The sequence below is a fragment of the Oratosquilla oratoria genome, chromosome 39 (assembly GCF_046742065.1).
Source record: "Oratosquilla oratoria isolate Oo_2021 chromosome 39, ASM4674206v1, whole genome shotgun sequence".
Lineage (NCBI taxonomy): Eukaryota > Metazoa > Arthropoda > Malacostraca > Stomatopoda > Squillidae > Oratosquilla > Oratosquilla oratoria.
In genome coordinates, this window is record NC_134815.1 from 11,974,475 (window position 1) to 11,989,702 (window position 15,228).

Sequence of the window (15,228 nt, forward strand, 5' to 3'; positions counted from 1 at the left end):
ATCTTATATATTTTGTCCGTTATTTCATCTATACATTCTTTTAATATCCAATTTGCATTTCCATCCGGACTGTGTCACAGTTATTTTTTTCATTGGGAGGGGGAATCTTTCTATCTGTCCTTCATTCCAATTTTATGTACTTTCAATTGTGAATACAAACTTAAAATGTTTTGTTCATAATTTCAGCCATTTCTACATCTATATATTCGTCATTCCCATGACGCAGTTTCACTATTTCTTGTTTATCTTTTGGTTTACCCTTCACATACCTGTAGAATAATCTACGTTGGTCTTTGCATTTGTCTATTATGTCTTTTCATAGTTTCTCTTTTCTTCCCTGCGTATTCTTACATATTTATTTCTTAGTTTGATATATATTTGCCACTTACTCGTTTATTGTTTTTTTTTTTTGTTTTTTCGTCTTTTACAAGTTTTGTCTCTTTTATATTTAGCCTCACTACATTTGTTGTTGATGTACCCTGCACTTAATATACACCCTCTCTTGCTTCTGCTTTGGTACATATTTGTCTATTTCCCTTTATAAATTTCTTTTAGTGTGTTCTATTTCTCTTCCATCTTTGTTTCTTTGTTTAAGAAGCTTTCCCAATTTAAATTTTGAAAGAATTTTCTGAGTTTCTCAAAATCCGTTTTGTTGTACATTAGTCTTCCTAATCTATGTTTCTCATTTCTTCTCAAATAAATTTGTTCTTCTAGTTTGAACTCTATTAGTATGTGGTCACTCTTCCCAATTGGTGTCTTGAATTCCATTTTATCCACAATTTCAGGCTCTGACGTAAATATCAAATCTAGTCTCGCCGGTTCTTCATTATTTCTGTATCTGGTATTTTCCTTTACCCATTGAGTCATTGTGTATTCAATTGTCATATCCAGTAGTATATTTCCCCAAAGGAGTTAAAGTCACCCATAATTACTATGTTTCCTCTTTCTTTCAGTAATGTGTGTGTGTGTGTGTGTGTGTGTGTGTGTGTGTGTGTGTGTGTGTGTGTGTGTGTGTGTGTGTGTGTGTGTGTGTGTGTGTGTGTGTGTGAGTGGAAGTAGGGTAATATGAGGTTTACTATCGGATACGACGAAGAAGAAAATTTGTCTCATTACACGTAACCTAGATTGCATGCTTTCAGAATGTTTTTAAATGTAATGATTGGGCTCACATTTTGTCAAGATGGAGTTGCTCTAATAACATTTACAAGCGTTTTAACGTTATCGTACGAATCGTAAATGATATCAAGTTTGTCATTCAATGGAAATAATGACACACACACACACTAATTTGTAGGATAAATTAGAAGAAACGATTTAGGCGAAAAGCATGAATTAAAAGCAAACTTTTGACAAAGATATAGAAACCCTGAGACAGGACCCTGTATGAGTGTCCAATCCACATCCATTACAATTAAGTAACCCAGCTAAATACACTTTTTTTTTTTTTTTTTTTTTAACGGAAGAGCCTATCCAGTTTCAGCCTAGTGGTACAGATGACATTCGAGATCGACAAGTCATGCAACAGAATTATTAGTACTTCAGTGAATCCCGCGCAGCAGCTCATCCAATGGGGGCTTGTCAGTTTGATAGAGTATAGGTGGAAATACTGATGGTTAATTGTATCTGAAAGAGCAGTAGTAAGATACAGGAGAACAGTTTCAGATAAGAGTCAAAGCCTCTTGAGATGATACCTGGGTGAATTTGCTGTCTCCCATTATACTCGATATGGTCTTCTTATCATGCATTTCATATCAGTGCATTACTTGGGCGGATCATTTCGCATAATTGCATTTTCAGTATTTCGTATTCATTTTTTTTTCTGTTACTCATTTGGCTTGATGTATTTTGCCCTTAGCTCTCCCATACAAAAAATGCATAGCAGACCAACAACGAAAATACAGGAACATTTAGAAACTACATTAATTTCAAGGTTCTGCACAAAATAAGTTTTGACTAAGAAGAAAAAAAAATGAGAAAATGTGTTCCACTTGTGTGTATGAAACGTGGTCAACCAGATGTCTACCCCTTACAATGCAATGCGAATTGACCTCTGAAAACCCTCGCTGCAAGATAAACCAGAAGAAACTATATAGGCGAAAAACATTAATTAAAAGGAAAATTTAATAAAGATATGGAGCCCCTGAGACAAGCGTCCACATATCCTATACATAAATCTAAAGAGTTAAGTAAGTAGAAGGAACACGAGGACAGTGGTGGCTGGCGTAGAGCAGGTGGAGAGGGACAGCGGGAAGGTAGTGTGACAGAGTGGAGTGAGATAGGATGAGGGATGAAATGTGGGAGGTGGAGGGAGGATAGAGACAGGAGTGAAGGCGACGTCTCCCTGTGCCGAACACATTGATTGTTCGTGACCCTGACATCACAGACTCAACCTGGTGCCGGAGCGCTTAGTTCTCCTCCCTCGTCCCATGGACTCTCGCCCACCTGGCCAAAGACTTGCGCCCCAAGTTGTGCGTATGATTGCAACGCGCTGGAACATAGGCTAGACCTCGCTCAATTCGCCACGCGCCCAGGTGCAAGTCCTGAGATGAGGTGCCTTCCGTAAACGCGAAGATTCAAATCAGATTCGTTCATTTTTTACTTTTTATTTATTCACTTATTTATTTATTCATTGTGTGTGGTTTATTGGAACCAGCTTCGCACGTGGATGATATAGGGTTGTGTTCTGACACTAAAAGCTACCACGCCATGGACAGTAACAGAGGTAAGGTTTAGTACAGGTTTAGTTTGACTTAGTATACTCCCAGTGAGACTTTGTATATTCACATTTTTGTGCAGTGATATATGTATGTGTTGAGGAAAACTGCGTAAAAGTTTTGTCAAGTACTCAGATGTGTTCATATTCTATATAGGGTAAATTAACATGGTCACCTCTTCATTTTTCGAAAACTAAATTACTTTAAAAATGAAAGAAAAACCATGTTTACAGTGATCTTTACCAACATGTATACTGGGCTTGGGTCACATGTGACGATATTCGAACTTTTAAGTACGAGTAGTGAGAAATGATAGTACAAATAATTTAAGTCTAAGTACAGAGCTGGGTAGTTGATTACAAGTTAATTCTCGCAATTGATGAAAACAACTAGCGTTCTAAATATGTTTAAGAATGAAATCAGGAACTCTAAGGATATAGTGGTAAGAATATCAAAATTGATGATACAAGTTTTGATAAATCTAAGTTTTGTTATTCTATATTTGAATAATACTAATGTGGAAGTTGCCATCTTTTAATTACTTTATCTGAAACGATTATTTATCTTTATTTGTCTATTCATTTATTTATTCTATTCATCTATTTATTTTTGCAAAAGTGCCAAGAGTACATACCAAGTTACATAGCAGGATTTCAAAGAAAACCATCCTTCCAAACAGTTGAAACTAGCTAATTGCAAACGGGTCCATGTACGCAGTTTTTACCGATGAAACTATAGAGGCCTTTCACGTGACGTCACCAAACCGAAAACCGGCCATATTGAAGGCGTTGAAGTGTAAACAAACGTGCTTGCCTGACCTGTTTAACGTGCTCACCTGTCATTTATTCATTGTGTCTTTCGCGATAAATCTAAATAACAATGGTGAATTACTGTAGAGTTGTGGGATGCCATAATAGGTCAGATAGAGAGAAAGAACTGCAGTTTTACAGACTCCTTAAAGTTATTAAAAATCAAGGTTTGGATTGGGAAAAGCTTTGAAGATCGACGACGCTTATGGTTGGCGAGCTTACAGCAGAATTTTGATGGAAAGAATTTGGACAATATTAGAATCTGTCTAGCTCACTTTATTTCTAGTAAGTAGACCCAGGTCTATTTTTAAAACGGGTTTGTTCATAACTTATAAATTAGGTTTGAAATGTGGTCAAGCTATGGCCTATTAATTAAAACATGTTCGGGCTATAAATATGGTGTAGGGCCTAGCTGGCATTGAATCTGAACAACAGTGGAGGACAGGCAATTAATACTAGCCAAGGTTATATATAGATAATTATATAACCTTGATACTAGGCCTAGGCAGTAGGTACACTAAAATCTAGTTCATTATGTCTGCTGCTGACATTTTTTCAGTTTCATCTTTCTAGGCCATTTTATTATTATTTCTTTACTATGCCTGACCCATATTAATTTTTTTATCAGGAAGCACAAAGGAACAATAAATATTTTGCATTAACAGTGTACATAGACTTGAGTAAGTTTTACATTTTAATCTAAAAATAAAATAAGTCCAGTAAATAAAAAATTAAATGAAAAATAATCATATATTTTGATAAATTAATTATTAATAACTATTATAATAACTTTCTTTATTTCTTCTAATCTTAACAAGTGAAAAATCTAACTTTTACATATTACAATTGACACATTATCTATCCATCAGCATAGTCTCGATTAAGATGTGCTATTAAAATATGTCATATTTAGTCTAAAATTATTGTTTTTTAATTTTATTTATTTATTTTTACAGGGAAGAAGTAGTGGCTTCTCCCTGAGCCTCTGAGAATGCAATACCTAGAAAAAATAAAAACATTTATTAAATTTCTGTAGAGGTATTAGTTTCAGTTACAGTGAATAATTATGTTATTTGAAATTAGTGAAGAAATCAGATTATTTGGCATTTGAAATAAGAATAATTTGATTGTTAATACATCAAAATTACCTTAAATCAAAATATCAATATTCATCTAAAAATGTCGACAAATTAAAAGAACATTTATGACAACTGGATCTAATAAACCTCAGACACGTATGTGTTTAAAGGCTGATTAGATTGTCATATTATTTTCTGTAAGATTAATTTTTCATACTCCAGATAAAATAGTGCTTAAAATAAATTGTTAAATCTTAAACCTTTTTATATGTAGAAAAAAATATATACAGTTTCGGTTATGTATATAGAAGACTGCAATATCTCAGACTCGAGATAAGTTTTTTATACGGATCTTCCCCACAAATACATAAGTGCTAATTTCTTCTCATACCTCGCCCTCTCCTCCTTTTGTTCGAATACTGTACTTGTACTCGGACTTAAGCCGTGGGTCTGTTTATACATGGGTAGAAATGTCCTCAGGTACGCTGAGTCTTACATTTCGAAAGAAATGATGTGCTAACGGACGTGAGGACGTTTGAGTTGCTTTATATTGATCGGCATCATACCAGACAACGGATTAATTACAATGCGTTGCATTGCTACACCATGCCGACAAAAGACCTACAGTTATAGTAGATGTCTCAAGTTTACTGACCTGAAACGTGCAGCTCCACGATAGCTAGCAACGGTCGTCGAGCCTTCTCATAGGCTAATGAGAAGAACTGGAGGGCTGTTGCGCTGTACGATGCCGGTGTCACACTGTCCAGCGCCATCGTTGCGGCTTGTTGTTGGCTAAAGCAGTCTCCCTTATGAGTCATTAAACCCAAAAGGTTATGATAGTATTTCAACCAGAGGGAGATGGCAATCGTTACATCAAGTTCTGGCTATCGCCAGGTTATTTTATCAAGCTAATCGAACTTGTTCATATTCTGGCCGCATAGTGTCACACCGGCAATAGTCTGGGTTTGTTTGTGTTCCTAGCTAACAGGAGGAAGGGAACAGTCATAAGTTGTCAATCGCCCCCGTGAAAGTAGTAAAGAGCTAACAGAGATCTTGGGTTCGGTCCGGAGATCGAGAACCGGATCCTCGGGGCTGCACTTCCAGATGCATGAAAGTACTGATTTGATTTAAAAATTAGTGGATAGGAGGTGATGCTCTCCGACGTCCATTTCGCAAGACCACGAGCAGTCTCTCATCACCGGTCCGTAAAAAGATTGGTTGAAGAAAAATAAAAAAAAATGGCTCAATAAATAAAACAGAAAACAAATAAGATAAAAAGAAATTAAGAAGTAAATAGGCAAGATATGGTTTACCAATAGAGTGGTCATTGAATAGAATAGACTTAGTAACCATGTAGTGAGCGCTGAAACTATCGGTTGGTCTAAGAAAAGGTTAGACAAATTTATGGATGGGAATGACAGGTGGTAATGGACAAGGAACTGCCTAGTGTAGGCCTTATGGTCTCTTGCAGTTTCCTTCATTCTTATGCTCTTATGTAATGAACAATCGAGTAAACAAATTAACGAGTCATCTAACGAAACAAATGGACGGGAACTCTTAGGGACAATAAAGTCTCCTTCGGACATACTCCTCGAAAGGACACGCGTAGGACACGCGTGCCTTCATCAAAGGGCGCGGCAGCCAAACGACGTGTTCACAAGAATTCAGTGACCAAGTCACTTGTAAATAACACAGTTGGCGCCCGGCAGAGTTTTACAAAGGATTACAAAGGAGCATGCCGACAGGAGACCGTTTGGTCCATAACTAGGTCGGACGCAAAAAAATATAATAATGATGAATAGATATATATATATATATATATATATATATATATAAATTAACAAATAAGATTATAATGATATAAATAATAATAGATAAGTAAATAAATAGGTAAAGTTAAATTATAAACAAGCAGGCAAATAGTAAATAATAATAAATAGTTAGATAAATAATAAATGATAATCAAGGAAATAATAAACAGACAAATAATAACAAACCAATAAATAATATAAAATAAATGGCAGATATTAGAGCACCTTGCTTAGGTATTTATCTAAACAAATCTTAATTCTTCGAACTGAACTACATTGCACTGCCTCTGCAGGGAGTTTATTCCATTCATTAACTACACGGTTGGCGAAGTTGTTTCTACCCACTTCCAAATCAAATCTATTTCCTGGCAGTTTAGGACCATCATTTCTTATCGGATTCTCATTTCTCATTCAGTGTGAAAATTTCGTCACTTTTGAAGTCATTCCCTTTAGAATTTTAAAGACATGTATCAAGTCACTTCTGAATGTACGCTTTTTTTTTTTTTTTTGGGGGGGGGGAATAGATACATATGTTTTAGTCGACTTTCGTATTATTTATTTTTGATATTTGGAATCAGTTTTGTGGCTCGCCGTTGTAGTTTTTCCAATCTGTCAATGTCTTTAATGAGATTCGGTGACCATGCGAATATTAAATTGTCTTTGGGTAGTTATGAGGGCAGTCCAGTCAGAATCAGTAAGACAGTAAAATCCACAGAATCTTCAAATTGCTTGCAGATATAATTCACGAATATATAAGTCTTACAATTTGAACACCAGCTCTTTCGTTGTATTAACTGCAGTATGAACGTGTGATCCGAGAGCATACGGGCTAGCATACAGTCGATAATAGCTGATGCTGTTTGGTCTCGTGACCCGAATTTTTTATCATTAAGATCATTAAAAAAAAAAAAAAAAATAGACGACGAATTTTGAAGGTTGGTGGCGTAATAGGAAGCGTGCTGGTTTCACTTTCACGTAGTTATGGGTTTGAGTCCCTCACTTCTCTCCGATTCCCAGCAGTGACTGTTTATTACATGCCCCAATAATCCAAGAGCATAATAGTGCAAAGGTGACGGCTTCGGCCGCAGCTACTCAGCGCCTCCTGGCGTAGGCTTCTCACCTAAGAAAGATCGTGGTGCTCACGAGCAACAGATTGGTAATAAATTATACATCACAACTTCACAGCCTTGAAGAAGATGACACACAAATTATTATTAAACATAGACAGGTCGTTTTCTAAATATGGGATTCTCCGAAATTCAGAGGTCTTTAACATGAAAAGGACTGCACTTCAGTTTGTCAGACAGGTATAAAAATGTTGGATACTTCGGGAAATATTCAAAATAATTACCGTTCCCCCTTATGAGGGGGTAGGTAGCCTATTTATGGCGTACTTTTTGCCTTGGCTCTTCATGGGTGACAAAAAAAAAAAAAAAAAAAAGTGGACCCTTTCCTTACCACGCTCTGCCTCATTTTACGACACACAGGGGACAAGGTTGTGGTGTTCTTTTCTCCCGCTGATCCAGGATAATAACAGGATATTTTACTCAGCTAAGAGCTGGATTTGGAGTAAAACGGGATCTCAGTCCAGACCCAGTTTTGCCTCTAAGTGGATTAAAATAGTCTGTTACTAGCTGGCACCAAAATAAACAAACAAATAGACACGTAAACAAACCAATAAATGTAGATATATACAAATAAGTACCGTATATACCCAAGTAATATTTAATAGCACTTAAAAGTTGACCCCTAATTTGTAGCCAGAAAAATCTAGAATTTTTCACGTACCTCCAATACAAGTTGACCCTAGAATTTTATGTCGGTGCTACTATAGCGTGAGGTCCACCACTTAATAGCGTGAGATCTACCATGATGTCTACCATTTCCGGCTCGGGTTCCGAATAGCGACTGTAATAACAGCGACTGTCAATAGAGCGACTTCACAACGGCGACTCTTTTAAAACAGCGACTATCACAACAGCGACCACATGATAGCGATTGTATTATAAGAGCGATTGTCATAACAGCGACATCATCGCATCAACTGCATGAAACTGCTCAGTAATAAAAAATTGAAACCTAAAGGGAATCGAAAACAACATTTTATTTGGACTAGCTATAGATGTCACATGATTTAAAAAAGAAAAATGTTAGTCAAGCCAAACAACAGAAAGCCATATAGTCAGCCGGAAGGACCACGGGGGAAGGTCTCGAGCAAGGGAGGGGTGGGGTGGGTAAGGGGTGGGGGGAAAACACCAACCCACGGAGGGAGGAAGGATTGGATTTGCCCCAACGTGCGTCCTTTTTGTTCTGCTGTTTTGTAAGGTCCTTGATTGTCCTGCTAGAATGTCCCACTACTTGAATATTACTCGGCTCAAGTGTCAGGGTGAGGATTAGTCTTCTTGTTGGTTCCTTTTGTTGTTGCCGACCTTCCATTATTCTAATTAAGTAATATTCAAGTAGTGGGACATTCTGTGAGCACCAATATCAGTGTTCTTGATAAAGCTCTAACGAGCGAAACGTTGTACTACCAATATAGGCTTCGACCTCACATGGTGTTTTTCTTCACATTCTTGTCGGCTTTCGCCATTTGTATTCAAGTCTTAACAACCCAAACATTACTATGACCGACGACCGAGCGACCGACCAGTAAATTCACTTCAGTGAACTTATCTCACAAAGTGAACATAAACATATAAACACGAACAAATAAACATGAGCGATAGAAACATAAGTCTGTGACCTTTTGAGCATATTTCATTCTGAACCTATCTCACAAAGTAAACACAACTGAACACGTAAATACAAACACGAAAACACAAGCAATTGAAACATAAGTCTGCGACCATTCTGACCGGTTGATAGTAAAGTCGCTATTGTTACAGTCGCTGTTATAATGCGGTCGCCATTATGACAGTCGCTGTTTTGAAAGTCGCTCACCTGATTACGTCGCCCTTATGAAGCCGCTATTATGACTGTCGCTGTTTTGACAGTCGCTATCCGGCCCGGATCCCACCATTTCCATACATTTTTTTTTTTTTTTTAGCGATAAACACATAATTTGTACATATCCTAGGAATGACTTAAATAGATAATTGGATTTCTAATTACATTCATATTAAAGGAAGAAAGGTAAAAATAAACATGTTATCATATATTTCCATACATTTATTCTAGCGATACACACTTCGTACATCTTCTAAGACTGACACAAATAGGTTAGGTTAGGTCAGGTTATGTGGACAGGTCACGTTTTTTATGTATTTGATGGACAGGTACGGGGAGCGTCTCGGAGGAACGCGGGTCACGTGGTAGACTTCATGCTATAGTAGTACCTTTACCTGTATGTCTATCTTCACATGTGCAGCCAAGTATAGCATAACATTACATGTACAACTTCACCTACACTCTCTGGCAGCCAAAGTGTAGACACACTTTTCTGTTAACAAATCCAGAGAAAGCAGGAAAAATAAATGATTTTTTTAGTTACACCTGGAACGTATTGCCACACGCTGTTGTTATTATCGAAGCTTTTGCCTCTGTAATAACACATTTTCTCCAGTTTTAATTAACGTATTTGTCCTTACCTTATATGATTTTCTCTTGTTTTCCATATTGTTTATACTGATTATTTTTTATTTTGTAATTGCCGAAAATTAATTTTTAGTCATGCGTATGTAAGGACAGGAATTTTGAGGGGATATTATTTTTGGAATTTCGTTTTATTTATCTATTTATTTGAGTGTTGACTTGAGAGACTGGGTAGTATGGACGTCGTGACGGTTTTATTCAACCAAGAAGCAAAGTAGAAAATAGAGCCTTAATAGATCATGGATTTATTTTGTTCTGTGTCTGCCCATCAGGATGTGTTGGCAAAGAGCCTTACTACAATCATTGAAGAAAAACATACAATAGGAGATAGCTACAAATATATTTCAACTGACTTTGATTCAACTAATCTTGGAAACGACATTAGAATGTTCTCGAACATAGCGGGCGCACCGTAGCTCCGCCCACCCGTGACGTCAATGACACGTTCGGACAGAGGCGTAAACTAGGACCATTAATTTTAAGAGTAATAGGAAAAATGTCCAACTTTCATTTCAGGATTCCACTAGAGAAATTGTTTAGGGAGAGATTGTAGCAGCTAGGGGCTGTGTTGAGAAGCGAAATGAAGTTTTACGAAATAATACAACAGGGGAGGTTAGTAGTTAGTAGTTAGTCTGATGCCAAAAACTATCCCGATAACAGGTTTGTGTACTCTGTAAGATCAATGAAAATAAATGTCAATATGTGAGTTAAATGATATAGTGCAGATATAGTAGGTAGATATTATTATTATTAAGTTTTGAGTCTGATGCCGAAAACTATCCCGATAACGGAAAAAAAAGGGTTTAAGGGAGTGTACTCCACAAACACTTTGCGTGAAAGGAGTTAGACGGTATCACGCATATATACATTAGCTATGAGAGTGTAATCCTTAGAGTACAATTCTGTCTGTGATCGTTCTCTAATAAGAATACGGGGTTGAAGGTAGACACAATATTGTAAGTAGACTTATACAGTGACCGGAAGGTTGGAGTGTAAATAACTACGTTTTTCCACGTGCCTGTGACCTTACTTATGATGCCCATAAGCAAAACAAAAACTGTGTTATTAAATATCTCGCATACCCATATATTTTTCATACTGTAAGGATCAATAGATTGTCTAGTTGGAGAAAACCACAATATACTTTTGTATTTTCTTACTATATTTTTGCTTCAGTGTAATAATTAACACATAGAAAACCTTCACTTATATTCTTTTACTACCCCACTTGGGCATAGGCCTTTTCGCTACCCAGAACCAACCCCGAACGACCTGAGGAAAGGGGACGGAGTCAGACGTGAATAACAAGGAGCAGTTTCCATTTATGGTCAGATATATCCATATAGACGATTGGGTGGTGGCAGCGTATACCTTGATTTCTTATTTCCCAAATCGTTCTTATGTGGGTATCTCTGATCACTCCCATTGGAGGTGCTCTTGGTTAAACACTAATCAATCGACGGTACCACACGTATATCACCCCTAATCTTCGTAATTTTGTTCTGTAACGATTCATACATATATTAAAGGTCAGATATCAACAGATATACCATTCGCTAAAAATCATCGTATTGCTCGAAAAAGTACTTTTTAAAAACATACAAATAAAGTTTTTACCTGTTACAGAAGAATTTATTCAGAAAATTCACTTTTAATTGCACCTCACATACCACTTTTCCGAAGTCTAGATGTTCTAGTCGATTAGTAATTAGTACCAGTAATCGCCGCTTGGTGAACCGGCGGTGACGTCACAGTTGCCAAACAATCGGACAAAGAAACGCGCTGTAGTTCAGCTCAGTCATTCCAATCGAGTTATTCATCTTCATGCTCGTTTTTAATCCAAATTTCTTCGCAAAAATGGCCCATTGTGCATTCCAATTCGGAAGGATAGTATGTATGGTGGAAGAAGAAGAGGAAGAGGAGTTTGATATCGCCGAACATCGCATTGTAAAGCCTTACCAGTTCGAACTGATAATAGGGCAGCCCGTTTCTTCGTCGGAATACAGTGCAAGTGAAGATGAAGAAAGTGGTGTAACAAAATAGCAAAGAAAAAGGGGAAAGCGATTTGTCAGATTCAGAACCCGAGACCACGGGGGAGTAGACGGAATTCGACGGCGACGTTGATTTAGACGGCGCCGAGAATCAAGATGGGCCTACCACCCCTCCTAGACGCAAACGCAAAAGATCTGACCACTCTCATAGGATTGGGAATACCAACTGGTATGAAATTCAGTGCATTATTCCTACCTTATTTAGGCTATCATTGCAAGCATGGGATGGGGTCCTTTGTTTTTATGTCGATGATCATTTGTCAGTCTCTCTCTAAAATTCCAAGCATGGGGGGAAAATTAAATATGAATTGCCTTATGGCCATTTCTTCCTGCAAGATCGAGATTATTCATTTAAAATACTGGAATGAATGAATGAATACATGTAAATAAAATGAAGCCAAATAATCTTTTAATAAGTACTGTCAACTGTGTATTTTCTATTTTACTAAACACAGTAAAGTGCATAAAAATAAAGATATGTACAAGGAAAAACATCATAAAATGACTATCAATATTTATGCAGTTGTTTCTTTCAGGCTATACAGATATATTGCTTACCGGCACTTCACCAGATGGATTTACCACATCCTTGGTAAAAAAAAAAACAGAAAAGTTTTGCCATCTTGTGCAGTCTCACGAATTCGTGCACAGTGGGAAGTGAGGACTATACATACTGTGGTTTCAAATATCCCCAAGTTTGATGTGAACGCAATGACATGTGATATAAATATCAGGAAGCAATGTGGACTTATGAAATCACTGTTAGTTTGATTACAAAGTCATGTACCATGTACTAGTCTGTTGACTCTTTATCATGTATATGTTGTGATGGCAATACTGCTGCTGTACACAACCTAGTTAGTGCTTCAATGATTAAACCGTGTTCGCGATTGTCTTTCAGACACTACATCTGATTTAGTGTGTCTTTTGTAGGTACCTGCAATATTTTATACCTCCGGTCCAGCGGCGGCGCCAGGAATTTTTAGTTGGGGAGGCTAAGGGGGGGCTGAGCAAATTTTTGGGGGGCTAATAGTAATATGATAATACACATATATTATCCTCATTTCAGAAGGGGAGGGGGTTAATGGTAGGGCTAGCACTAATGGCTGACAAATCTTTAGCCCTGGCAATTAAAAATTCCACTTAATAGATTTATTTCAATGAGTGTTTTAAATTTTCAATTTGCTCATTTCAGTTGGGGGGGCTAATGGGGGGCTGGCCACTTTTTTGGGGGGCTAAAGCCCCCCCAAGCCTCCCCCCCTGGCACCGCCACTGCTCCGGTCCATGGCTTCAGGGCCAGTTTAATTCACTAGGCCTATATAGGCCATCCTGCATGTCCATGGAATTTATAACAAGCCCTCTCTGACATAGGCCTAAGCCTAACGCATGCACATGATGCATGGAGTCAGAAAAAGTAAACTGCCTACGGTACCTCAAGCCTCCGGCGTTTATCAAACGCTGACCTCCTACTTTTCTTTTTTGGTTTCGGCGTGGAATGCTTTGTAGTAGCTGCAAAAATTGAGGGCACGGCATCAGGTTTTAGATGTCTCCTGGTCTTCTCCATAAATCCAATCGATAACGCTAGATTAATTTCGAAGCATTCCTCTTCGAAGTGGTCAGAGCAAAGTTCTGAAAACTTCGAAGGCTCCCACAGTTTGCCCGGTCTTTTGCCTGCTCTGTTCACCTTTCTATCCATTCCGATCGTCGGGCTGGCTCCGTAGGAAATTGAAAGAAACTCCTCCCACTTCCACTACCATTGTTGCAGCCTGCGGCAACGCAGTACACCATTATTATCACAATTTTGTGAAAATAAAATAAAAAAAATTGAGACACTCAAGAGACGACACACGACTGACAATGCAAAAGTGATACGATGCACTCTCAGAATAACAATATTGTTTGGCAACTGTGACGTCACGAACGCGGAATTCCCCGAACGTTCCCGAAGCGCACGGGCGGGTTGTTTCGAATAGCAGACGACGCAATGAGATGAAGACAAACAACTGTTTTTGCCAAATTTGATAAGATGTAGATGGTGGAATTATATAGAATACTGTCAGTATGCTTTTTTATGAACATTAAACTGTAAATACAAAAAGTTACGGAAGTCTTGATATCTGACCTTTAAGCTTTTGGTAATAAAAATTTCGACCCAGATTAGACATGAATTTCGTCCCCGAAATGTAGTACAGTACCCACTTAAAAGTCGACCTCTTAAATTCAGCCTTAAAAAATGAACTGAAAACCTCGAGTATTGTTTGGATATATACGGTAAATAAACAAATAAGCAAATAAATAAATAAATAGATAAATAAATAAATAAATAAATACACAGACAAATAAAGGAATAATCGAATAAACCAGTGGTTCTTAACCTGTGGGGAATTCCCCACTGGTGGGGAATGACGGATTTCCCAAGTGGGTAATGACCGGTCGGACAGAAGAACCACTGTCTTTTTTTTTCTTTTTTTATCGATGTGTTTTTGTTTCTTTTTGTTTGTTTCTGGTGTCTTCTTGTTGTCACCGATGCTGTGGTGGGAAATGGAGAGTTGGCTCACTAAAAAGTGGAGAATTGGAGAAAAAGGTTAAGAACCCCTGGAATAAACAAAAGATAAGTAAAATAGGTAAATAGATAAATACGTAAATGAATACACGAATGAATAAACAAGTAAGCAAATGAATAAATAAAATGATAGATAAGTAAACAACTAAACCGAGAGATAAAATCAAAATAAGCAAATGAATCACTACCTCCATTGAATCTCGAACCACCACTTGATTCTGGTCCACCAAGAGCAAGTCTCTATGTCCCCCTCCTCTCCTGTGCTGCTTCTTTCAAGTTGATTTTACCTATTCCTCTTCTGTCCACCTCCAATTCTGCGCCGTCTCAATTTAGGCCTACCTGTGTGTCTCCTTCCAGGTACTGTGACCATCATCATGATATTCTATACGCGTCACGTGTCCACACCATCTCAGTTTCGTTTAGTTTGTGGCTTCTGTTCTCTTTTCTTCTTTAGTTATTTGTCTTAACTTTATTACGTACCGTATTCGCCTGTAAGAAATAAATCGATAGATAAAATAGATAAGTAAGAAAATAAATTAATAAATAAGTATATTAATAAACGAACAAATGAATAGATAAATAGATAGAAAATTAATAAGTAAAATAAATA

The 15,228-nt window shown here is 37.4% G+C and overlaps 1 protein-coding gene across 1 annotated transcript in view; it reads left to right on the plus strand.

Annotated features, from left to right (window-relative positions):
- The first annotated feature begins 2,251 nt into the window (after positions 1 to 2,251).
- LOC143020290 (uncharacterized) overlaps positions 2,252 to 15,228 on the plus strand; it is a 113,868-nt gene continuing 100,891 nt past the window's right edge. The window contains exon 1 of the mRNA XM_076176536.1: positions 2,252 to 2,722. Coding sequence (XP_076032651.1) covers positions 2,707 to 2,722 — 16 coding nt within the window. The 5' untranslated portion in view covers positions 2,252 to 2,706. The remainder of the gene's footprint in view (positions 2,723 to 15,228) is intronic.